At 36.1% G+C, this 26,423-nt stretch overlaps 2 protein-coding genes across 4 annotated transcripts in view; one reads left to right on the forward strand and one right to left on the reverse strand.

Moving 5' to 3' along the window:
* The window catches only part of TCF12 (transcription factor 12), a 377,690-nt gene that overhangs the window by 190,481 nt on the left and 160,786 nt on the right, over positions 1 to 26,423 (forward strand). For all 3 annotated transcript variants that reach the window (XM_021693892.1, XM_021693887.2, XM_021693891.2), the window contains one exon: positions 628 to 730. In XM_021693892.1, the coding sequence (XP_021549567.1) occupies positions 628 to 730 (103 nt within the window). The remainder of the gene's footprint in view (positions 1 to 627; positions 731 to 26,423) is intronic.
* Positions 6,319 to 6,540, reverse strand: LOC110583870 (guanine nucleotide-binding protein G(I)/G(S)/G(O) subunit gamma-11-like). The gene has a single exon (XM_044917868.1). It carries the CDS (start codon positions 6,538 to 6,540, stop codon positions 6,319 to 6,321), a length of 222 nt encoding a protein of 73 aa, XP_044773803.1.

Consider the following 26,423-nt stretch of genomic DNA (forward strand, 5'->3'; position numbering starts at 1 on the left):
TTGTGAAATAATAACATTAGCTTTATTGTGTTCATGGTGTGTGCAATTTCATTTTAAGACTCAAGAATTTAAATCAGCGATTTTTAATAAATGTTTTCCTTTTTACATGGTTCAGTTTCTCTAGGAGTCTGTCTTGTTATACTAGTATTAAAGAGAGTATAAACAGATCTTTTTTGTTAAATATATGTTTGCCATTTAGGAAAAGATTCATTTCTAGTATATTGATTGTGGATTATTTTTAGTATTTTAAATTGTAATTACCTAACTCTTAATGAGTAGGGTTTGGAGACAGAGGAAGGAGGGTAGAGATAAACATTTTCCTTATTTATTACAACTTAAAAGTATATTTTCTTAGTTTATCCTTTTTAACATAATGATCTGTAAAACTTTGTTTTGGGGTGTAACAAGTTCATAGGGCTAACTTTCTTTAAGATCATTAAGAAACTACTTTAAAACCTTAAAAGGAGCTCTTCTGTTTAGTTTTTCAAGTAATGAACAAGGAACTTGGTTAGGAATGACCATTTGTAAGTCTGTATATTAATTAGATGAGTGTCATTATGCTCAATTAGCAGGACTGCCAAATAATCTCTTTAATACTCTGGTCTTTTTTTTTTTTCTTCCCTCTAGGGTTTTACAGACAGCCCTCATTACAGTGATCACTTGAATGACAGTCGATTAGGGGCCCACGAAGGCTTGTCCCCAACACCTTTCATGAACTCAAATCTGATGGGTAAGTTGGTAATTCTCTGCAAGTAGTCTTTACAAAGCCTCTTTGGTCAGAGACATTTTTTAGCCCTTTGTCCAAGAAATACACGTAAGTATCTAGAAGAAAGTTCCTGTGTTTCTAGGGGCATCCAGGCTTTCCTTGTTCAGCTCAGTTTGAGGAGCAAGCATTCAGAAATATCACTGGTATCAAAAACAGGAAGCAGCAATGTTTTTAAATTTGGCAGTGTCTTTGTGACATCAGGCATTTTATGTTTTCTGCTTTCTGGGCAAAGAAGCATTTTGAGACATTTGTAATTTACTATTTTTAATAATCAAATATATATGCGGCAATTAAAAATATGACAAAGCAGTGATATTAAGCAGATTTTTACTTACGTTGGACAATATTTCTTTTGGCACTATTTGATTAAAACGTAATAGTACATTTAGATGTTGGCAGCATTTGTTTTAAGCACTTGGGTTCCTATTGGGGATTTTGAAGTTGTGTTCTGCATTAATAAAGTTGTACTTTGAAGGATATTACCTACCACCTAAATCTGATTATTGTATTTTGGCAAAACCTTTAGGTTAGCTTTTCTTTTTATTTCCCCCTTCTCCCTGCAAAACACTTACCATTCCTCCCCTCTTTCTTTCTCATGTGAAAGTTTATAGCTGTTCAATCTGAAGTGATAAACCCAAGCTTTTTTTCCTAGTTTGGATGCTATTCTTTTTTTTTTTTATCAGTAATTTTACCTTTTTGCAGCACCTGATTAAAAAGAACCTGTGTTTTATAACATTATTTTTCCTTCTTGCTTGTGCTGGGCCTGAGCACATTGGAAAGCTTTGTTTAATCTGTTTTACTTGTTGTCAGTGGCGTCATGTAAATATGGAAGTTTGTGTAATTGACATTGATTTCATTACTTACTCTGTTTCTTAAGGACGTGACCTATATTGTGATCTTGGAATTGTCCTTTTAAGACACAGCCATGCTAATCTAAGTGGATTACCCAAATCCAAAATCCTGGTGGTCTGCAATTTCTTTATAAATGGTTTTGCTTTGCACAGTCTTTGTTTAATTCCCTTATCCTCTGTAAAGTGTTGAGGAGACTGTCTGATATTCTAGTGTGGATTTTGCCTAAAGCAGTTACCACTTTAAAGCCAGAATCATTGAGTATGACATAAGAGTAAAAAATCTAATGAGCAATAAAACTTGTGTTTAAAATGACAATTTGTTTTAACATAAATGCAAATGAAAATCATATCATTCCAGGTAAAAATCAGAATTAAATTGAGAACAAAATAATTATCCTTGCACTTAGGCAGGGAAAACTTTCTAATTTATCTTTTTAATTTTCTGTTGAGCTTACTATCAAAGTAAAATAGATGTGACACTCCACATTTCTTTCTATAGTATATCTTTTCCCCAAGTAGCATTTAATTTATTGTAAATAGGGTAGAGGAAGCTCTAGTCAGTGTTTTTGTAATTTCACATTGAACTAAGCTTTCTTAATTGAGGCTATACTTCTTAGACGCAAAAAATCAGAAATTGCCCTTTTTTTATATTTATGTGTTTACATTTATTGTTAGCTCACAGATAACGATTCTTAAGCCCAGTAGAATTGCATCATTAGCATAGCTTTGAGCCAAGGTGACTGTTAAAATTGTGGGGATAAGTGTGGGAATTAAATGAATTCTAAGAGGGTGCCTGGGTGGCTCAGTCATTAAGTGTCTGCCTTTGGCTCAGGTCTTGATCCCCAGGGTCCTGGGATCGAGCCCCGCATTGGGCTCCCTGCTTGGCAGGAAGCCTGCTTCTCTCTCTCCCACTCTCCCTGCTTGCGTTCCCTCTCTTGCTGTCTCTCTGTCAAATAAATAAATAATAAATAAAAAATCTTTAAATGAATTCTAAGAAGTATGCATGTCAGTCACTTGCGCTGAGCATCTGTTGACTAAAAATATTTCTGTTATTCAGTTTGAGGTAACATTTTCTTAGTTGGAGCAATTATGAGCATGTGCTTGTTGGTTTCTTCAGTTTACAGATAATTATTAGAATACTTTTAATAGTCATACATAACCCTGTTTATTAAATCAGCATCTAAAATAAGTCTTGAAATATTATAAAAACTCAAATTTATAAATAGATCTCTTCACAATATAAGTGAAAAAAATTCTGTATTCATCTGAACTACACTGTACAGTTAATCAGGTGCAACTATACATTTTCATTTTAAGTCTTAACTATCAAATCTTAAAAATGTTAAATTTTTTTTATAAGGAAGGGGAAAAGAAACCTGAAAAGATTAGGCAGATATGTTCAAAAGGATTTCACTGGTCATTGGCAATACCTAATTTACTATATTTTTTCCTTTATTTTCAATAAAAATGATCAAATAAGGTACCTAATGGTTTCATGTAAGCAATCTACATGACAATAGCTTGCTTTTGGAAATGAATATCTCCTAAATTGTAGAGTAGTTCCGTACAGTAACAGGCAATCCCACTTGATGTGAGCTGAGGGAAATGAACTGTTAGATATCCAAATATGTGGGTTTATAGCACTTGGTAGAGTTACAGTGGATAGATTACTTTTCTAGCCATTTGATTATTTAAGCAAATTTCAGGCTAAAAACCTATGTTGTTAAAGCATGACTGAGATGTACATAGCAGTATTAGAAGCATTTGGAACCGTGTAGATACCTAATCATCCGAACAGGTAACACTTCAGAGTGATGCCATGAATGATGAATGCTCAGAAACAGTTAAAGCTAGTAAGAAAGCAGTAACATATTTCATCATTGCTGTCAACATATAAAAATACCATTGTGGGGGGTAAAATCATATGCTAGGAGATGTTGTTATTTTTCATATTACGTTCAACCATAAGCACATTTGCCTGAAGAAATAGTGGATTATAAAGTGCTCTGTCTTTCATGATGGAGCTCTCAAACACTTTAAAGATTTTGCACATTGCAAAAATGAGAAATTTTGTCTAACAAGGGTTGATAATGATGCAATAATGAACAATTTGCCACAGAAACGTGCATTTCTATATTCATTTAGGTATTTTGAAGTGTTTTACACAGGAAGTTAAGCTGTTATTGTTGGATCAGTTAGTGTTTCTTTTTAATGAATTCCAGAATTATCCCATTGATTTGTCAGTATGGAAAAAAGGTCTTTTCTTATGTTTCAAGTGAAATAAATACATCCTTTTGGCACATCACTAAGTAATTAGCATCAAACAGTTCTATACTCTATTATAGGAAAGCTGCAGAGCTTTGACAATAGCAATGAATTGCAGTAGTATCCCCAAATAGTCTTACCTATTTCTAGTCTCTTCCAGCTTTAGTCCATTTCTCTACCCTTGGTTCTCTCATTAATTTCAGTAAGATTTGCTTTCCTTTACCTGTTGATTAGATACGTTTTTGTTGAAGGTAGGGCCAATTTATTTTATTTTATTATTATTTTTTTTAAGATTTATTTATTTATTTATTTGAGAGAGAATGAGAGACAGAGAGCATGAGAGGGAGGAGGGTCAGAGAGAGAAGCAGACTCCCTGCCGAGCAGGGAGCCCGATGCGGGACTCGATCCCGGGACTCCAGAATCATGACCTGAGCCGAAGGCAGTCGCTTAACCAGCTGAGCCACCCAGGCGCCCCAGGGCCAATTTATTAATTAGATATAGAAATGAATTATTTCATAGAATTGCCTACCTTCAATTCCCAAGTGAATGTGGAATGAACTCCTTTTATCTTTCTACCTCTCCATGTTTATCAAAGCTTTACTTATTTTAGGCTAAATGTATATATATATAGTCAATGGGAATTTTAAGATGAAAATATACCTTGTGTTCTTTTCTGAAACTTACTCTGCCTCTGGAGATGTTTTATCCTTTAAAGAATAGAGCAACATGTGATGGTATAGGAAAAAATGCAGGGCTAAGAGTTAGGAGATGTGGGCTTTATTCTAGATCCTTAAAATTACCTTTTTGATAGGGTACTGCTGGGTCTTCTGCAGGTCTAGAATTTTATAATTCTGTAATCTCATGTATCTAATATCTTTTATCCAATCCTGAAAAAGACTGCAACTAGAATTATAAATGCTAGTTTGCAAATGATAAAACTAAGGCACAGGAAAATTAGGTGGTTTTTTCCTGAGGTCACAGAGCCAATAAATGGCAAAATTGAATATAGAATCCATGTTTCCTGACTCCCAAATAGTCTTTCCATTCCATTAGGCATATAAAGTATTTGTTCTTCCTCTGTAATGCTCCCAGGTTTTTACTAGCTCATCATTTTCTTTAACTCTAATGATGGAGATCCTGGTCTTGAGAAAGGACAATGCAAAAATGGTTCCATAGTGACATAACTTGGGGACACATTGTATATCATGTGCCCCTTCGTAGATATTCAGATTGTACTTTGGGATATTAAAGGCTTTGGAAAAAAGGGGAGGAAAAGCTTATTTAACTTTCTTCAGCTCATCACATCCCAGATTCGTATGACACACAGAAGCCTTTTTGTAAAAAGAATCATTAGCCTTTGAGGAACTACTTTTCCATGAAGCACACACTAGGAAATGCTTTTGGTTGTTTTTAAGGGAAAAATAAAAGATAATACATGAAAGTTCTCTGAAATATAAAATAGCAACAATGTTAATGATATTGCTGTATATATTTTTGTAACTTATTTTAGACATCTTAGCTATTACTGCAGCTTGGGTTCGGTTCAAGTACATTATTAAATCTTGTAAAAGTATTTAAACTATAGGGGCGCCTGGGTGGCTCAGTCATTAAGTGTCTGCCTTTGGCTCAGGTCATGATCCCGGGGTCCTGGGATCAAGCCCCATATCGGGCTCCGTGCTCAGTGGGAAGTCTGCTTCTCCCTCTCCCACCCCCCCTGCTTGTGTTCCCTCTCTTGCTCTGTCTCTCTCTGTCAAATAAATAAATAAAATCTTTTCTAAAAAGTGTTATAAACAAACCAGCTGTCCTTCCTTTGATGTCTCTTTGCTCAGCCCTGCCCTTTACCTCAGAGTTTAAGGGGCCCCCTCCAGTAGCAGCTACTATGCTTTATTTTCATTTCATTATAGATTAAATAGGTTTTTGTGGGCTTGTCTGGGAATTTAAACCCAAGTACACTTTTTTCCTATAAATAATTTGCTCTTTCAAACAACCAGTTTCAAAGAAAACTGTTTTGTATACTTCATCCTGCCTGCAGTATAATTTCTGATTAATCCAGAATTCTCCTAGAGTCACAAAAAATGTAGAATCACCATTTTCAGAGTATCAAAGCACAATAGAACTCTGCCCTCAAAAGATTTTTTTTCCAGAGATAAAACTTTATTTAAGGCATCAAGCAATATACTGAAAGAAGTGAGTCATGCACAAGTAATGTCCTTATTTCCATAACGGTACATTTGATACTCTCTGCCCTCTTAACAAGGGGGTGTAGTGAGCGAAGATGAGAAGCACACAGCTTTTATACATAACCATATCAATATAAGTGTTTAAGAAAGTCCTTAAATTTTGTTTTCCTTCTTTGAAAGGAATTTCGGTTTTATTTCAGAAAACCAAAATGAACTAGTTCTTCTACTGAGGATCAAATTTCTCTCCAGAGTTATTTTATGAAATAACACAGCTGCCTTTCTCTTTAAAAGGATTCTTGTCTTCTGGAATTCCTCTCACCAGAGGATCCTTTCCAGAACGTTCTTCAATGTAGTTCTTTATTTCTTCAGAACATTTAGACACCTGTTGTGTCTGCATCGTCACTTCTTTGCGAAGTTGCTCAACTTCCATCTTCAGCTTTTCCTTTTCTGGCAAATCTTCGATGTGAAGGGCCGGCATTTTTGCCCCAGAACCGGGCCCAGGGACAGCTCTGGAAGTGGACAGGCTGGGAGAGCGGCACACCAGCCCTCAAAAGATTTCTAACTTTGATGTACGTGACATTCCTTCACTAGATGAGATAATGAAAATGAGTATAATTGTGCTTAGGGGAAACAGTGTAGCTTAGTATCTGGTTTGACAGTATTTCATAAGATGAGGCCTTCATACTTTCTCCAGTGTTTTATTTTTTTTTCTCCAGTGTTTTATTAGCCTCCCATTTCAAGAAAGGATATGGGTTATAAATTCATTGATCTTCATTCTCTGATCTTTGGCTGCTTACAAACACATAATGTTGGCACTGAGAGAAACTTGAGTGAAAGAGACCTAGTTACCATTGAAGAAACCAGAGCCAAAAAAAATGAAATCAGTAGTTAATTAGGAAACATGGACCCAACCTTCCTGATTCTAATTTAGCCCTAGCTCCTTTCTAAGAAACTGCACTGCATCTTTTCCTTTTTTACCTCTCATGTGCAACCATTTGTCCATTTGCTCCTTTTTCCACATTATAGCTCTTGTATCTTTTTCTTTCTCGTGCTACTGCTTAGACCCTCGTTAACCATTCTGAATTGTTGAAAACTTTCTTCCTTCTCCTTCATGTACCCATTCATGCCTTTTTTCTGCCCTTTAATGTGTGAAAATACCATATGGCAGAATATAAACTTAAGATTCAGTGTGTCTTTACAGACTTTACTGTTTTAGTGTGGTAGGAGAAGTAATTTCAATAATTATTACACATGGTAGAATGTGAGTGATACAAAGAAGTTCTTACAGGAATTCAGAAGAGATTAAAATAAGATACAACTAGAAGTGATGAGGAAAAGTTTTATTGTGGAGTAGCATAATCCAGTCTATTAGGACTCTTTCTCTTACAAATGACAGAAATGAACTTAAACTGTGTTTGATAAAAAGTGGTATTGAGTCACATATTGCAGATAGCTAGAAGTAGATTGATTTTAGGCATGGCAGATCCGAGGGGTTCAAACAGTGTCATCAGGTCTCCTTCTTTCCCCGTAAAAGTATTTGTTGAGAGAATAAGGTAACTGGAGAGGCAAATTGGGCCAAGAGGAAATTTGAGAAGTGGGAAAGGAGGGGGAGGTGCAGAGTTTACTACTGTCTCTTCCTCTCTACTTCCTTCCCATACTCCAATCTTCCCAAATTGTAAATTGTCCCTTCTGGCTACCATATTACAGAATACCTTATTCCTTAGTGGTTTGGAATGTTTTCTTTTCAGTGAAATTATGTATTTTTTTTAATAATACTCTGTACCTGGCAACATTATCTCTTTCCCTGTCCCTACTTTGCCTTCACAACCTGAAAAGCATCTTCTTTTCCATAGTTAAAATGACCTGATTGCCATTCTTTCTGAAACCATTCCTATGAGACAGAGATTAGCTAATGTGTTTTGTTGTGTTTTATTTTTTCCTACCCAGTCTGGGAAGGACCAAGCTAGTACTAATGCCTCACTTTGAAAGGGGTTCCAGCGTTTCAAGGGTACTCCTTATAGATTCAGATCCCTTATATCTAAGCATAATTAATCCTGGAATGAATTACTTAGAAGAATTACTTAAAAGAGATGCCAAGATTTCAGAAGATAGAGGAAAAAAATGTTTGGGGCTTTATTTTGAAAATTAAAACTAATATTAAGAAAACAAACAGTAATTTATATAATCCCCTTTAAGGTCTTAAGTGAACAAAGAGTGAATTAATTACTGAGTTTTTTGGTGTATTTTTTTTCTGCAGAAAATTGTTTGGTAATATAGAAATGTCTTTTACCTTACATTTGAACCTTCTTGATTTTCTCTTTAGTTATCAACTGACTCTAACTCAGTTTAGGTTCCAATCTGTCAGTGGCTTTTGTGTTTAATTAAATGGTTCTTTCACATAATTTTTAAGGACTTCATGTAATTTTGTGTCTCTTGGATGATACTCAACTTTTGATGGTTTCTTTTGTATTTGCTTTGTATAATGGGATATTTAACAAAAGACTGACCAACAACATCACTGACTCTGGCCTGAGATAGCCACACTGTCTTTGAGGGCTATTTCACTGGGATTATTTTTTTTAAGTTTTCTGGTTATTAGTGAATATTTTCATGAGGTTGCAGCATTGCAAACTGGTAACTCTAGGGACCCTTATAAAGAGGACCTTTATTTTTATTTGTTTAACCCAGTCCATTTGCTCATCATCACTTATGTGTGTATGTTCTGTGATCAACAGTAATCCTTTCTGCTCTGCACAGTTTTATCATAGGTAAGTGGCATAGATCTGATAAATGGTTCTTCCTTGAATCTTCCCATTGTTTGTGTCTAATTCTAGCCAAGTGAACGTGAACTATGCCCGTAGTGGGATGCGGCTAACTTGGTTACTAGAGAACAAAAGAATGATTTTTTAAGAGGAACTTTTGTAAACTTTACAGTTTTCCTAGATTTGTATAATGTGAGAACCACACTATGGCACATAGTTAAGAATTTGGGGCACTCTTTCAAATCTTTTTTTTTCTTTTAAAGATTTTATTTATTTATTTGACAGAGAGAGAGAGAACACAAGTAGGCAGAATGGCAGAGGGAGAAGTAGGCTCCGCACTGAGCAGAGAGCCCGACGTGGAGCTCGATCCCAGGACCCTGAGATCATGACCCGAGCCAAAGGCAGACGCTTAACGACTGATCCACCCAGGCGCCCATTGGGGCACTCTTTCAATTAGGGAAAGTCCTACAGCAGCATTATCAGATCTTGCCTTCTGTGTGGTATTATAATGATGCCTTTATCATTTACTTTCGGTTTTTTGAGTATTTTGTTAAAAACTTAAATACTAAAATTCTCACAGAATGGTTGAACTGGAATGGATCTTAGAGGTGGTTCTCGATAGTGTGTGTTGAGAAATATATGGTTATCATAAAGGCTAGAAGTAGGAGGAGGTGCAACTGGTACTCCACCTACCCTTTCAAAATGAAAAGTTAGTACTAGCTTGGTTAGTGTCACAATGGTTATGCAAGTTTTAATTAGCCACTATGAAAGTGAATTTTTTTTAAATTTGAAAGCATATCCTTAATTGCTTTGGTTTATATTGTGGAAATATTATTGTTTGAAGGTATTCAGATCCTTCAGTTATATAGGTTTTGTACTTGAGTTGCTGTTATTTAATAAGCCTTAGGTTTTCTGTGAAGCCCCTCAAAAGATTGTTGCTTGTCAGTCTACCATTTTTATAATCTTCTTCCCATGTTTCTTTTTTCCTTACAAAATTCAGCCTTTTTATTTTAAAGATTTTATTTATTTACTTATTTGAGAGAGAGCACAAGTGCACAGAGGGGCAGGCAGGGGGAGAAGGACAAGCAGACTTGCCACGGGACCATCGTGGGACCCTCACATGGAGCTCGATCTCACAACCTTGAGATCATGACCTGAGTCGAAATCAAGAGTCCGACACCCAACCAACTGAGCCATCCAGGCGCCCTCAGCCTTTGGTTTTCTTTTTAAGATTTTATTTATATATTTGACACAGAGAGAGAGAGATCACAAATAGGCAGACAGGCAGGCAGGTGGAGGTAGAGGGAGAAGCAGGCTCTCTGCTGAGCAGGGAGCCCAATGCGGGGCTAGATCCCAGGACGCTGGGATCATGCATGACCTGAGCCGAAGGCAGATGCTTAACCGACTGACCCACCCAGGTGCCCCCAGCCTTTGCTTTTTATAGCTCACGTTTTCTGTGGCATTCATGTTGTGTTTGCTTTGTTTTTGTTATTTGGGACTTTAGGTTTTTATGAACCGTAGAACTTGCCATTCTACCTATATTTTAAGGCTTTCTGATATATATATATGTGTGTGTGTGTGTGTGTGCCACACATAAACACACACACACACACACCAGGCTGAATTTTAATTCTTTCTTCTTGAGAAATGTTTTTTTGGCTATTGCCATATGCGTGGTATGGTGAAATATGTAACAGTCATCCTTATATTACATACTTGTTTTTCACTTTGAGAATATATCTGGAGGATTGTCAGACTCCTCAGATGGTACGAAATTTCTAGGGAGTCACAATTAAATGGGAGCAGAGCACAAGGCCACTTTACTGCAAATTAAATTAATTAGTTTATAGTCAAATTATATTAATTTGTTACATACTTTTCTACACTGATCCCTGAGATTAGGGGTCAACAAAACCTTTTTGCAAAAAGCCAGATAGTAAATAGTTTAGGGTTTGCAGTCCAGGAGGCAAAATCAATGATATTATGTAGATACTTATATAACCATTTAAAAATGTAAAAAACTATTCTTCCCTCATGGGCTATAAAAAGAACAGTTGGTGGCCTGGATTTGCTCTACAGGCTGTAGTGTGCTAATCTTGTTCTAGATAATGTAACAAGAATACTTAAACAGTAGCAACACTGTCAGTTTTTGAAGAGGTAACAAATGATACATATGTGTGTGTGTGAAATTCTGTGGAACATAACAGAGTTGTGTGTGTGTGTGTGTGTGTGTGTGTGTTTTGAATATCCAGACAAAGTGATTGGTGGTTGTGGTAGTGGTGAATTATTTCTAAAATTTCTAGGGTTTTATTGCCTCTGTACAGAATGCTAAGTTACTCACTAGATTAGTTGTTTTTCTCTTGTTTTTGTCTCTTCAGATAATGATACTGATAATTGACTTTTTAGGCAAATGTCAGATTTCCTTCATCTGAAATCTTGGTGTTCCCTTTGTTTTGTATAATCTGAATTTTTTTAAAAACTCCTCAAAATAGCAATATAAAATTGTAGCTGTAGTAAGTTGAACTAGCACATTAGGAGAGGAAAAGATGAAACTTAGGTAACCCAGTGGAGATGGCAGTGGGGCAGCTCTTTAGAGAGAGAAATCTGCAGAGAATAGCTGTGGAGAAGAGTCTATAGAAAGAATCTGTGATGAGAGGATAGTGTGATAATGGCATAATCATCAGAAAAGTACATTGTTGCTTTAGTGAGAGTCTGTACTCTCAACCTGGGAATCTCTAGAAAAGAGTTTTTGTAAGGTAAATGTAAATTATGGATTTTTGTACAGTTCATGTAATTTTCATGTAAAGTGCCTTAATGGTTTGTGTTTGAGAAGTTTTCTGATTGGATATGCTATTCATTTTCAGTTTCCAGGCTCTCTTCTGTCTGAAAGATTTAAGAGAAAATGTAGTCCTGTATTTGCTATATGATGATTTTTGTAATTTTTTGGTCACATTTACATACAATGAAATATGCTTCCACCAAAGAATTCTCATCTTTTTTTATTTTCCTTACATATAGGCTAAGGGTCACAGGAAACTGTGCAGTCACTTAGTGACAACATTCAGTGCAGAGAACATTTTTACTCTTGGTTTATGTATGCAGGTGCATGCACACATGCACATCTGTATGTTTAGACAAGATAGGAACATAGTATAGGTTTTTGTTTTATTTCATTTTACAGTAAGGTTTCAATGAGGTATCTTTTTAAAAATGTAACTACTGTGTTTGGGTTTTTTTAAAATATTTTTTTAAAGATTTTGTTTATTTATTTGACACAGAGAGAGAGCACAAGTAGGCAGAGGGAGAGGGAGAAGCAGGCTCCCCGCTGAGAAGGGAGCCCGATGCGGGGCTCGATCCCAGGACCCTGGGATCATGACCTGAGCTGAAGGCAGATGCCCAACCGACTGAGCCACCCAGGCGCCCCTTAAAAATATTTTTTAAACTTTATTTTTTTTGTTAGCAATCTCTATAATCCAGCATGGAGCTTGAACCCAGGACCCTGAGATCAAGAGTCTCACGCTCTTCTGACTGAGCCAGCCAGGCGCCCCTATCTTTTTAGGTGTGTTACCAAGATACTAGAAAACATCTTCAGGTACTAGCATAGTAGCAGGTGTCTGCTCATAATGTACGTTTTCCCCAGAGATACAGAAGGGATATATATAGATATCCATTCATAATTTTTATGTTGTGTGTACTCTCTTTATTTGTTTATATCTTTCTTATAATCTGTCCCTGATTCCTTTGGTCAGCTTGCTACACTGAACAGTTTTAGGACATTGCAGCTCATCTGAACTTCCATACTGTTTTCTTTATACAATGTGCTCTTACCTTTCCAGTTTACCATGATACACTTGGAAAGGAAAACAGTGTCCCAACACATTTATGAAGGTGAATTTATATACCCATTAAAAAAAATATTGTTTCTCTACTTAACTCTACCAGTAAGGAATTTAATCTAAGGAAGTAACTGAAAACTTAATTAGGAATGTAAAATGGTATAGCTGTTATAGAAAACATTTTGTCAGTTTGTTATAAAATTAAATATGCAATTACCATACAACTCAGCAATTGTACTCTTGAACATTTATCCCAGAGAAATAAAAATTTACATGAATGTTAATAGCACCTTGTTTGGTAATAGCCAAAAACTGGAAAGAATCCAAATGTCCTTCACTGGGTGAACGGTTAAATAAATTGTGATATGCTCATACCATGGAATATTATTCAACGATAAAAAGGAGTAAGTTATTAAACAATGCAAAAATTTAAATGGATCTTGAGTGAATTAGGCTAAGTCAAAAAAAGCCACTTTCAAAAGATTACATACTGTATGATTCCATCTGTATACTACTCTTAAAATGGTAAAATTAAAGATTCAAGAACAGATAGTTGGTTACCAGGGGTTAAGGAGACAGGTAGATGTGGTTATAAAAGATAAACATGAGAGATTCTTACATGCTGATGGAACTGTTCTGTATCATGATTTGTGATGGTGAATATGTAAAGCTACACCTGTGATAAAACTGTATACAACTAAACATGCACATGTGCATGCACACAACAACAACAACAAAAAAACCTGGGGAAATCCGAATAAGATAAGTGGATTGAGTCAATGTTGATATCCTAGTTGTGATATGGCAAGATGGGGAAATATATAAAGGGTACACAGACTCTCTCCAGTATTTCATGCTTCATATAAATCTACAGTCATCTCAAAAGAAAAGTTTAACTAAAAATACATATACAAATAGATCACTGAATATATAAATAAATTAATTGAAGGAAATCTTAAAAATGTAGAAGTGTGTAGGTTAGGGATGACAGAAGGAAGAGAAGGGCCAGAGTGTGCAGAGATTATTTTTCTAGAAACATTTCTAATGGAAATCTGTACCAAAATAGTCACCCTTGGAGCCTATTAAAACACTGAAAATCCATGTATTTCTAAAGGAAGAATGTCTCTTGAACTTTTAGTGTTAGGAAACCATACCACTCTAAGAATCTTTTTTTTTTTTTTTTTTAGTTCTTGATGTAGTGTTCCATGATTCATTGTTTGCGTATGACACCCAGTGCTCCATGCAGAACATGCCCTCTTTAATAACGCATCACCAGGCTAACCCATCCCCCCACCCTCCTCCCCTCTAGAACCCTCAGTTTGTTTCTCAGAGTCCATAGTCTCTTACGGTGAGAAAAAGAGTCTTTTTGTCAACATTTGTCCTTTGCTTTGTGTGCACAGCACTGTTGCACCTTTGGGCAATAGAGAGTGGGTGGGGAACATCACAGGCCAAAAAGCTGTATATATGTTCTTGAGGACATCAGCAACTTGAAAGCATCTAAAAATCAAAGTAATCTACATTTCAGAATTGAGTATTTACATTGAAAAATATTGGCAAGAGGGCAGCATGTGAACACTTGGTGCCTGGGGTGAGAGAAAGAGAGTAATAAGCATGTCAGAGAAAAATACTGGAAGGTCCCAAAGTTAATTGTTTAGTGGTTAAACTTCACCTGGGGCTGATCATTGTCACCTTTTCTCCCCCAGAGATGCAACAACAAATTTTGTCTGTGCCTATCCTCACTTTTACTTGAGTGAGAAATGAGGCTTAAGGATCAGGTTGACTGCCATTTATAATCTCAATTAGATGTGAAAAATTCCTTCCCCTCACTTAAAATGCTAATCCTACTTAGGAAACTCTTTTGCAGTTTTTAGATTTTCACTAGTCACAGGAAGCTGCTTCCACAAGAAGAGTTTGAGAATCTAGGTGAGGCTATTCTGGTGGTGCTTGGGGTTAGGTATTTTAGGCAAACAACTCCTTAGTGGAAGTTCTGGCTTGGAGTCATTTGAGGTAATTGGGTAGAGAAAAGGGGAAGGTTCTTAGACATGGAGTTGAGAAAAAATATCAGTAGGCTAATTCATAACTTCCCCTGCATTTTTAAAGTTTCTACCTAATTTGTCAGATTTTCCTAAGCTTTTAAAAAAGTCCTGCTTTAAAATATGGGTGCAAAGAGCTAATAATAAATAAAAACATACATGCTTCTGTGTTGTCAAAAATTCTGTCATTTGTGAAAAACAAAGACTGTAATTATGGATCTTTTAAAATCATAACTGGTGCATTATAAATTTAAGATTTTTTTGGAAATATTTTTTAAATGATTAGCATTAGAAATGTGGATGAGTCCTTAGGGACAGATTTTTTTGTATATGTGAAAGCTGAAGTAAAAACAAACCACCCCTTACTTAAAAAGAGGTTTAAGATGAAGTGGCTAAATCTCAAATTTCCCTTTTTGCTTCAGTGTGTCAGTTAATCTGGCTGTAGGGTATATTTATCAACTGTGAAGCCCACTGATGCATGCAAAGCTGAGCCGAGTACAATTTTCCCCAGTGGGTCTTCTTTCTTTGGGCATTTGTAGCTATGCTTCAGTGTATGGGGTCAGCTGGGGAAAGCTAGAAGGGCTAAAATGTCAGCTATTATAAAGGTACTAAGATCCTGTCTTAGGAAGGGAATGGGGCATCTGATCTTCTAAAAATTTTTATTTCTTATTTCCTATGAAGCAGTTAGCTGGAAGCATGCTCAATAATGATAATTATTAATATTGTAAATAGGACCATCTGTTAAGTTCTATGGTATTTAATGAATAATTCTGTAATTCTTTGTACTTGGCTTATGCTTTTCTCAGGTGCATAAGTATTTGTTTAGATTCTGTATTAAAAATGAGAATCTCAAAAAAAAAAAAAGAGTGTCATGCACTTAGATTGGAGACTAATATAAGAATATTAGAATTTTTATTTTTCTTAACATAAAGTATTTTAACTTATATTTAGTTAATTTGAACCTGTGGCCTAGGTTAACTATTAACTAATTAAACTAGTTCAGGTTATTTAACCTATTGTCCAAAGTAGTGTTTTAGGTTTTTTTGAGATGAACACTGAATACTATTGTATATCACAAATGAATAGAAAGGTCAAAGGTAGCTTACTTGGCTTTCTGCCTTTCTTAATAAAAACTGCTAATTTAAGCTCATGAGATTTATTTAATGTCATTAAAGATTCTTATTTAAATAATTTACACATTACCGTAAATCACAGTTGTACTTACGTCAACTGTAAGGAATTCCTATTCAATGCAAATACATCTAGGGTATCTAGGAAACATTAATTTGTGAAGGAGCAAAATTAAAGAGGTTAGAATGGCCATCAAGCTGTATATAATGTACGAAGTAATATTTTAAATCAAGATCCAAATGGTCCTGATATTTCTAATAAGAAAATACATAGATCATTCAGTGTTGTAGGAAACCGGACTACAGAAATTTGGAAAAAGTAAAAATGACTCCTAAATTACCCAGCAAGTTATAAAGACATAGCTTTCTCAACATGCATACTCATGTTAACATAACAATGTATAATATATCTGATTAGTGTCATAGTGGATTGCCTTGAAAGACAATGGTTCTAAGGGTCAGTAAAGCGCTTACACAGTGGGAAAGAGTTAATTAACGTGGTCAATCTGGATTCCAAAAAAAAAAGACTTTGTGTTCATCTATTAAAATTTTGTTTTGAAGGATTTTGTTTTAAAGCATTTTATGTGTACCATAATCAGGGAAAAGGACCTTTGAAAGCTCTGGAAGAATACTGTCACAAATAGTGTGAAATTAGAAGACCCTGAATCTTCTTGGGTAGTATTTATAGTCTCCAATCTAATATGCATGACATTTTCTCTCTTTTTTTTTTTTTACATTCTTATTTTTTTAAAGATTTTATTTATTTATTTGACAGAGAGACAGCGAGAGAGGGAACACAAGCAGGGGGAGTGGGAGAGGGAGAAGCAGGCTCCCTATGGAGCAGGGAGCCTGATGCAGGGCTCGATCCCAGGACCCCGGGATCACGACCTGAGCAGAAGGCAGATGCTTCAGAAGGCAGACGCTTAATGACTGAGCCACCCAGGCGCCCCTATATTCTTATTTTTAATACAGAATCTAAACAAATACTTAGGCACCCAAGAACCTGGAATCATCTTTCCATAGTGCCCATTACTTAATTTCTCTAGGACCAGGCTCTTAGGAATTTGATTGAAAATTTGTTTTTAATTGGGGAAAGTGAGTCTCTTGTGTATAGGAAAGAAAAGAATGCAAGAGTTAGTAATGTAGCCTTGCTGCCTTCTGTCCAGTTCCACAAAACCCTTTAATTTAAGAGATTCAGTCTGTCTTTATAGGTTGTTTGGGCTGGACCTAGATAGAATGGATGTGTTGGCTGTTGAAAGCTAAAAATAGACTTGGTTCATCTCACACAAATGAGGAAGCTGAGATGTTAAGATTGAGGTACTTGGAATCCAGCCTCACTTTCAGAATATTCCCAACATTTATTGAGTTGTTAAGGGCAAGAGAAAAAAGAGTTGATGTGATAATAGGAGATTCAAATTGCAGTGTATGGGTTACTGGGCTAAAATTGTCAACAGAAATGTAGAATTTCAGTGAGTGAAGAACACATTTACATCCTGTCCCAGGTGCAGTGTGCGTGGTCTTAGTCTCATGTATGGGGTCTTGAGGTGAAGGCATATTTGAATGTCATCCCTTTTCTGACTTGCTCTAATCCCATTCTAGTATTTTGGGTTTTGTTTTTAGCTTTATACAGATGAAGCTTACCTGTGGCAGAACTGGCTAGGGCTAAACTGACATGCTTCTGGTTGGCTTCTTGGAATGTCTTATTATTTCACCCTGGACATAAACATGGAGTAGCTGAATCTCAGTGAGTTTCAGGCCAAACTCAGTGAAAACATAGTGCCAACCGCCTTTCTTAGGGATTTGTTGCAGGCATAAAAAAAGAAATTTTGGATTCGCTGGGGGGTAGTGGCATGCTTATCCTTCCCTGAGACCTAAGAGAGGGAGGTAATTTAGACTGAGGCCCTTGGTATATGCTTATTGAGGGAAGATGACACAGAGACAATTGATCAGCAGACCTTGGTAAGATTTCATAGTTTGCCTGTGTGGCATAGAGGAATCTTGAGAAGGTGGAAATGAAGAGTTGTACTGGAAATTTTTCAGTCCAAAAACACGAATCTTCTGGCAGCTGAGGTCTCTAGCTTCCTAGATTTGAGTAGGAAGCTTTGGGGCTGCAAATAACCTTCATGCCAAACTGGCCCTGTGGCCTGACCGTGCTTGAGTTTCCAGGTGATCTGACTTTCCAGTGATCTGACATCATAGGCAAAGGAGCCAAGCCTCAGGTAGCTTTTTCAGGGACAGGCCCTGAATTAACCCTGTGCCTGAAGGTGGATGACTTCTTTGGCAGATGAGCAAAGAATACTAGCACTTGGAATGCCCTAAGATTTATCTGCTACTTGTGCCTGTGCATGGCCAAGCTGCAACTTGATCTCTGTAACTGTTCAGATACAGAGGAGCTGCCCTAGAGTAGCTTAGATTGCTATATGCTGGGAGTATAGCAGTTGAGATTCCATCCTTTCAGCAAGGCCTGGGTAGCCCTGATTTTCTATGGAAAACCAGTAGACAGGCAGTTCATTTTTGTGAAATTGTTTTGGTATAGCACAAATTCTAATTGTTTTTTCTGTAAGAGTTTTAATATACCACCCGTCTCTTCGTATTTTATTGAGTGCCTTCTATATGTTAAATGCTGTGTTTGAGAATGTAACAAATACCAAGATGAAAGAGACTATCTTCAGGAGAACTATTAAGGACTCAGACTTTGTGCTTAATAAGCTTATAATGTAAATAAAAATAGAATATTGTGTAGACATTAAGTTCCAGATTAAGCTATAGGAACACAGCGCATTTGTTCTAAGTGGGAAGAGAAGAATAAAATGTAAGCTCATTTAACTTAAACATGATTTTCAGTTTGAATGCTTTTTAAGTTTTCTGTTATGAATTTTACTTTTTCATGACAAGAAGCTATTATAGATCTCCCTATATCATTGTCTGTTGTGCCCTATCTACAGGGGAAGTTTAGGTTCCTTATCATGGCACTTAAGAATCTTCATTTTCTAGCTCTCACTTCATTGTTTTCATCTCCATCTCTATCATGTACTCTTCACTCCTGGCATATCACAGCAACTCCTTATTTCTAGGACTATCATTCACTTTGCCATTTTTGCCTTTGTTTAATGCCATCGACTTTGTTCTAATCTATCAAGAATCAGTTCATATATAACCTCTCTGACTTCAGATAGAGGCAGTCTTTGCCTCTTTTATACTTCCTAATACTTTGTGCAACTCACTGAGTTTTTTTAAATCATGTTTTATCATAGAGAGTTGTGTACACCTCTTTTTCTACTGAATTATAAATTCCTTGAGCATTTATTATTTATCTTTGTATCCGTATCTTTTAGTATTTGCCTGAAACATAATAGTGGTACTTAGTAGTAAATAGTTAAGGTGACGTTTCTTGAATGGCTTTCCCTTACCTTTCAAGAAAGGAGTACTGTAGTTGAGAGTCTTGTCTGCTAGAAGATGCAGAACAACCTTTGATAGGTAAATTTAGGGGTGAACCTGGCTATGGTCCCGACCTTGAAATAGAGTCTTGGGCTTTGGTAATGACCTTCTCAATAGGGATAGGAGACTGTAGTGAATCGTTTTAAATTTTGAGAACCATATAAGCCTAACAACTGAATTTATTTTTGTGATCCCTTTTTTTTTTAATTTTATTATGTTATGTTAATCACCATACATTACATCATTAGTTTTTGATGTAGTGTTCCATGATTCATTGTTTGCGTATAACACCCAGTGCTCCATTCAGTACGTGCCCTCTTTAATACCCATCACCATTGTGATCCCTTTTTGAAAGCATGTTTATCTCAGTAACGTATTACTTTTTGCTCTTTGACATATGAATGTATTGCTTGATCTTTTACTTATTACTCCATCAGGAGCTTGGTACTTGAAGGGAACTGGTTATGACTGGCAGTCATCCCAAGGTGCTTTTCAGCCAGTGAAAAAATTATAGGCTATTTAACCTACTGTAATGTTTACATAAGTAATTATGATTTTAAAGGGAGGTCATGGTGGGATGGGTGGGGCAGAAAGACTTAGCTTTTTAAGCATTTTTAGGATGTATGAATTTCTCACAAAATTGGTTCTAGTTTGACAAAATCTGTGTTGATCCTTCCCACTCTTCTTCCCAAAGAGACAGTGTTCTTGGTTTCATAATATAGTTGGTTGACTTTTAAATTGTTTTATGTCTTTTGGAACCCTTATGCCTTGTGCTAATAAGTATATACTGAGTTGAATAAATGAATGAGTAAAAGCTCTTCCTTATCAAACTCAGAACTAAAATAAGGGGAACAAAATGCAAAGAGGAACAAAAATCGCAAATTAACCTGGAGCATCATCATTTTGCTCTGTATATATTGCATGACAGTTAAAACAATTACCAGCCAGAGTTAAATGTCTGATTGAGCTTTGGTGTAGGCTGATAATACTTTGAGCTTTCAGATTTATTTCTGTGGTTTTAGAAGTAAAGATTCTTTTGGAATCCATTTACTTCATAGTGTGGGTAATGGTTTTCCACCCTTTGTTTCCCCCACCCTTTTTAAGGAAAAATTGAAGAAAGTCAAAGGTTCAAAGTTCTGTTAAAAATTACAGTTTGGTCCCTATTGATACTCACCAACTTTAATGCATTTCATTCACATATTTAAGAAATGAACTGCATGAGCAAATAAATGAAACAGGCGTATTTTCTTCTAGATGTTAGCATCTGATCAAGGTAAATTAAAAATTCTATAATTTCTAAGGTTTTAACATCAAAATATATAGTTTTATAGTTATTGTGAAATTGGCAATAACATTGGTGACATTGGTAGCTTATAAGCAACTGGCTGTCTTTATCTGCACACTACCATGGAATCTATTTTGAAAATATTCAGAACCTGGTGGAGATGTGGATTATATTGGAAGAAGTTGTGAACAATAGAAATGACTTAAAAGAGCAGGTCTGTAGGCAAATTCTCAGTAAAGGCTGGTCTGTCTGTTTTTGTCTGAATTTTGATTTTGTTTCTTGTCTTATATTTTACCAGTGATTGGTTTGGGTTAATAAACATAATCTTTCAGAATGGTAATGTGTTATTAAAACTTAGTCAAGTTGGATTGCTTAGTTCCTAGGAGAGAAGTTTAAATTGAGGGAGAAGGGAATTCAGTTATTTGGAGGTGTAATAGACCGTGGATGACAAATCACTGCGGGGAGCTATAGTAAAGAGTTGTGCACCCAGGGCACCAGGTGAGCAGAGGGATGCTAGATGGTAGGAGAGGATTATACAGTGAGAGGTAAGAAGATACACTCCTCCCACCTACACCCAGAAAAGAAGGGGAAAACGCCATTTTCCTTCTCACTTCAGTCCAATCACCAGGCTACTATTTACGTAGGACCTTACTGTGTTGGATTCTGTTCTGTCTCTATAACATTATCTCATTTAATCCTCAAGAAAACTTGTGAGGTGTAGGTATCCTTATGCTCATTTTACAGATGAAGAAACTGAGGCATACCAAGGTTAAGTATTTTATTAATACTGTTAGTAGTGATAGAGAAATATTGGTCTTCTTGACTCCAAAGCTTACGCTTTTTAACTGGCACACTATACTAACCCTGGATTCCACATATGAACCTTTTCTTATGTACACATAAATTCCAGGTTCCTAATATGACTGACTTATAAGTAAGATTGTGGGACTCAGTGATTCACAAGTTATGTATTATTTTTTTTACTCTGGCAGATATTGTTGCATAATATTTTCTAAGTATGGATTTTGTTTTAGTAATTATTTATTTACATGATACATGAAGGTATACAATCTTGTCCTCTGAGAGGTTACACTTTAGTATAGTTTATATAATAATTGCCATTCTCATTTCATTTAGACTGCTGCATTATTTTATTTTTCCTATACAATTTAATCGCTGGGAGACAGGTATTTTGTTTAGCTGTGATCATTACTGAGAAGAAACCTGGGGACAAAAGTTGAAGTAAAAAATTGTAAGAACTTTTATTGACTTCTTTTCCCAGGTGTGAGTTGATTTGAGTACTAAGTTTCCAAATTTCTTCATTCTTTGGCATCAGTGTCAAACTGCTAACCATGCAGGTTTATTATTTTTAATGGCAGTTTTGCTTATGAAGAAAAATAGAACTAAAGTAGGAAAAAAAATGCTTTATGTTGAGACTCAACTGTCAGCATATTTAAAATCCAATAAAATAAAAGAGGTAGAAAAAAAGTATATCAATTCCTTCTTTATTGTAGAAATCAGATCTTAAATTAGGTATTAATAACTTTCATAGAAAATGGTCTATCAAATTACTATAATTTTAAGATCTGTCTTGAATGAGCAGAAGAGCTACTTCATTACTGTAAGTATAAAAGCTACTTTCCTGAAGTGTGACTGATGTCATACTACCTTGGTTTAAATTCTGGCTATGGTTTCTTTAATTTTTTTATATATAAGTGAGGATAGTAATTATACCTAAGTTATAGGATTGCTTTGAGAATTAAGGGACATACTGCAAAGAGCTTAACATAGTGCCTGGCACATTGATACTACTCAATAAACATCCTGTTATTGATGAATTAAAATTTGTAGTAACATTTCTCTTAATTTTGGATGAAGATCATTTTATTTTAGTTAGAATCCTGCCACTCTTAATATGAGAACTATTGTTAAAACAATTATTTCAGAAGTGGTTTTATGGATCACAAAAGGCGTAGGAAAGCTTGCAGATATTTTAAAAACTACTTTTTATTTTGTGAAGAGATCGTATTCAACTAAATATCTGTCCACTGGAAAAATAACACAGAAGGCTTATTAAACTTTCGTTGTTGATAGTTTTATTATTTTTGTCTTTGTTCTATCAATTCTTGCAATGTAGAAGGCTTGTCTTATATTCAGTACAGTGATCAATTTAGTTAGTTCTGCAGTATTTAGGATGAGGCTGCTAGGCCAGGATGTATTTGGCAGTCTGAGGAAGGCAAGCTTCAGTGTTCATTCAACTCCGCCTCCTCTCCATTGTGTTCTCTCTAAGTACAGACACAGCTTGGTCCCCTGGCAGTGACATACAGCAGACGTCAATAACAACCTTTGTAAATGTTAAATAAAAGAGCAAATTGAAGGGCAGTGATTCATTAGGAAAGAATTTTGTCTGAGCAAATTAACTCTTATTTCTGTTAACCCATGTTAGAGAATCACTGACTGTCTCTTGAGTCTTTGGGTGCAGTTGAACTAGAAACTACACAGATGAAGGGCCTCTCTTCACTTTAATGGGTGTTTTGGATCTGGGATACGTGCTGTTCATTTGAAATATCTCTTCTTCTCTTTTTAAATTATACTTTGACATCTGGCCAATTTGATCAGCATCAGACAGTGATGTTAACCTTAATTTGCAAAGCAGTTGTCAAAAACCTTCCAAACTTCGTATCTTCATTATCGATTTTTCAGTCACTAGATGCATTGTGCATGTGTCTGTTACTTCCTCTGACCCACCTGTCTAGATCAATTCACTAGTCATTCTTCCTCAACAGCCTTGCAAGACAGCCAAGCAGCTAGATTTTTGTCTAATGTGTTTTTCATTTCCTTCCCGGTTTTTCTTCTCTTGCTTAACTAGTGCAAAAGCAGCCTATATGTCTTTAAAGTTGTTATCTTCAAAAAATTCATTTTAAATGCTTCTTTAGGGGTGCCTAGTCGGCTCAGTTGGGTAAGCGTCTGTCTTCAGCTCAGGTCATGATCTCAGGATCCTGGGATTGAGCCCCGCCCGAATCAGGCTCTCTGCTCCACGGGGGCCTGCTTTTCCCTCTCCCTCTGCCTGCCACTCCCCCTGCTTGTGCTCACTCGTGTGCGCTCTCTCTCTCTGTCAAATAAATATATAAAATCTTAAAAAAAAATAATAAATGCTTCTTTAGCCAAAATTTGAGTTTGCATATCTGTGTATATACACACTACTTACTGAAAATATTTTATCCTATTTATTTATTTATTTGAGAGAGAGAATGAGAGAGAGCGAGAGAGCATGAGAGGGGGAGGGTCAGAGGGAGAAGCAGACTCCCTGCCGAGCAGGGAGTCCGATGCGGGACTCGATCCCGGGACTCCAGGATCATGACCTGAGCCGAAGGCAGTCGCTTAACCAACTGAGCCACCCAGGCGCCCCATATTTTATCCTCTTCTTGAAGTACACTTAAAAGGAAATTCTTTAGATTTTTAAAGCTAGCAGTTTTTCTTTTTTTAAGGAGATGTGACTGTATTACCTATCACTTTTTCAGAATAACTCTTTTGTTCTATTATGTACTATGATGGATTAATCATGAATTTGCAGTTAATGAAGGGCTATCTATTTCATGCATACCTTTGCAGATTTTTTTAGTATCTTTTCTATATACTAGACACTGCACAATATGTTATTTTTGAGACTCCGCAGTCAAATAATTTTAAACCAGCTAATATAAGTTCCTTGTTTGTATTATTTGGATACAAAATCAAGAAATAGATTTTCTTTTCTTTTTCCCACTTTATCCAACAGTCCTCACTCCATGTGGAAACTTTATACTTTGGATTTTGGAACATTGTACCTCATAAATGAATAGGCAGTGTTATCACAATGTCATTGACTTAGCAGACATTTAATAAATCCTCACCATGTGCTCTCTTAGCAGTCCTAAAAAGTAATTAATCTCTTTCTCTTCTTGTTGGTATTAGTTTGTATCTTTTGAAAAATAAAGTCAATGAGTTGTTTACATTGCTACATTAAACATTTCTTGACCACCAACCTTGCTTCTGTTTCAGAACCTCAGTGAAATCCAGAGCATTAAAGTATCTCATCCTTATTTCTAATTACTTTTTGCCTGAGCCTTGGGTTCTAAAACTTGTTACCTGCCTATAGTTACTTGCTTAGTTTGAACTATGTCATGTTTGCATGCTTTTTCCTCACAGTATTTCCTCTAACTGAAATGCCCTCCACACCTCCTGCTTAGTTTGAACTATTTCATGTTTGCATGCTTTTTCTCACAGTATTTTCTCTAACTGAAATGCCCTCCACACCTCTCTTGGGTTAATTCTACCACTTCATTTCAAAACTGAATTTCATTTCTACCATCTAGGTACTATGTTAGCTACTTGTATACACATGACCTAGCCTCTTAGAATTTTCAGCTCATACTGTAGCTTTTCCAAGAAGCCTTGCCTAAACTCCCATCTTGGACTCAGTCTCCTTTTCTCTGTGTCTGTAGCATCCTGTACCTGTTACATTGAAATATGCTGTTTATGTGCACTTGCTTCAGACCGGAAGTTTCTTGAGAGTGGGATATCATGATGCATCCCCCCCACACACACCCTGTCCAGTACCTGATATACATCAGATGCTCAAAAATTATTTGTCAAGTTATTTTTAAACTGTAGATAAAGTAAATGATCCCTGCCATTAATGAGTTCTCATGACTTATAGCTCTCTATATGTTTCAACCTGTGTTATGATTACTTGCTTGCATATCTTATCTCCCACAAAGCTTAGCTGTTGTCTTGAAGAATACAGTGCTAACACATTTGTGTTGGTGTGTCCCACCATGCCTTATGCCTATGCTTAGAAGCTGTGAGAGTGATGCTTTTTTTTTCTTTTTTTTTAAAGATTTTATTTATTTATTTGACAGAGAGAGACAGCGAGAGCAGGAACACAAGCGGGGGAGTGGGAGAGGGAGAAGCAGGCTTCCCACTGAGCAGGGAGCCCGATGTAGGGCTCGATCCCAGGACCCTGGGATCATGACCTGAGCCGAAGGCAGACGCTTAACGACTGAGCCATCCAGTCACCCCTAGAGTGATGCTTTTCTTAAGAATGTTTTTGCTAAATACTACTCCTGTGAGAGCTACCTTGAATGAGCAGTCAGACAGTGTCTGTGGAAATTAGGTAACTTCTTTAATGATAGCCTGGAAGAGCTTGATTAAGTGGGCTCAGAAAATGCCTGTTGTCTCTGCTCTACAAATGAGCTGTTACTGAAAGGTAATCTGGAGCAGGAGCTTTATGGATGTCAGGTTTTGAAACTGGAAGAAGTAGAATTTTTTAAAACATGGTCTGGAGCAGACATGACCTCCAGAAGATGTTTATAAATGATGACATTTACTAATTAGATTATGTAACTGACAGAGAAACTGAGGTCCCTCTGCTAGTGTAGGACAAAGATGAAGTTTGACTTCACTGATGGGTAGAGCTACTCTGTCACTACTTACAGAATAAATACATTTCTGGTAACTAGCTAAATATGAATTTAATTCTTTCTGAAATTAGTGCAATTCTGTGATCTTACCAGGTTGATTTGAATAACAGGTTCTTCTTTAAAAAGAGTAATATTCATGAATACAGCTCCATTGTTCCTGGAGTATTTGGGAGGGACTCTTTGGAGTTTTGTGGAGTTGTTTATAACTAATTTGGCTGTCAGCAGTATATTTTTATTATGGTTAATGAACACATTATGTTCATAGGTAAGATCAGAATAAAATAGAGATTGTTATTCATATGTTATATATTTAGCCAGCACTTAATAATTGTCTACTATAGGCTATACAGTCTAAAAGGTTTTCACTTTTCTGCTTTTCATCTCCCTGTTTCCTTCTACAGAACACCTGCCCATG

The sequence above is a fragment of the Neomonachus schauinslandi genome, chromosome 9, assembly GCF_002201575.2.
Source record: "Neomonachus schauinslandi chromosome 9, ASM220157v2, whole genome shotgun sequence".
Lineage (NCBI taxonomy): Eukaryota > Metazoa > Chordata > Mammalia > Carnivora > Phocidae > Neomonachus > Neomonachus schauinslandi.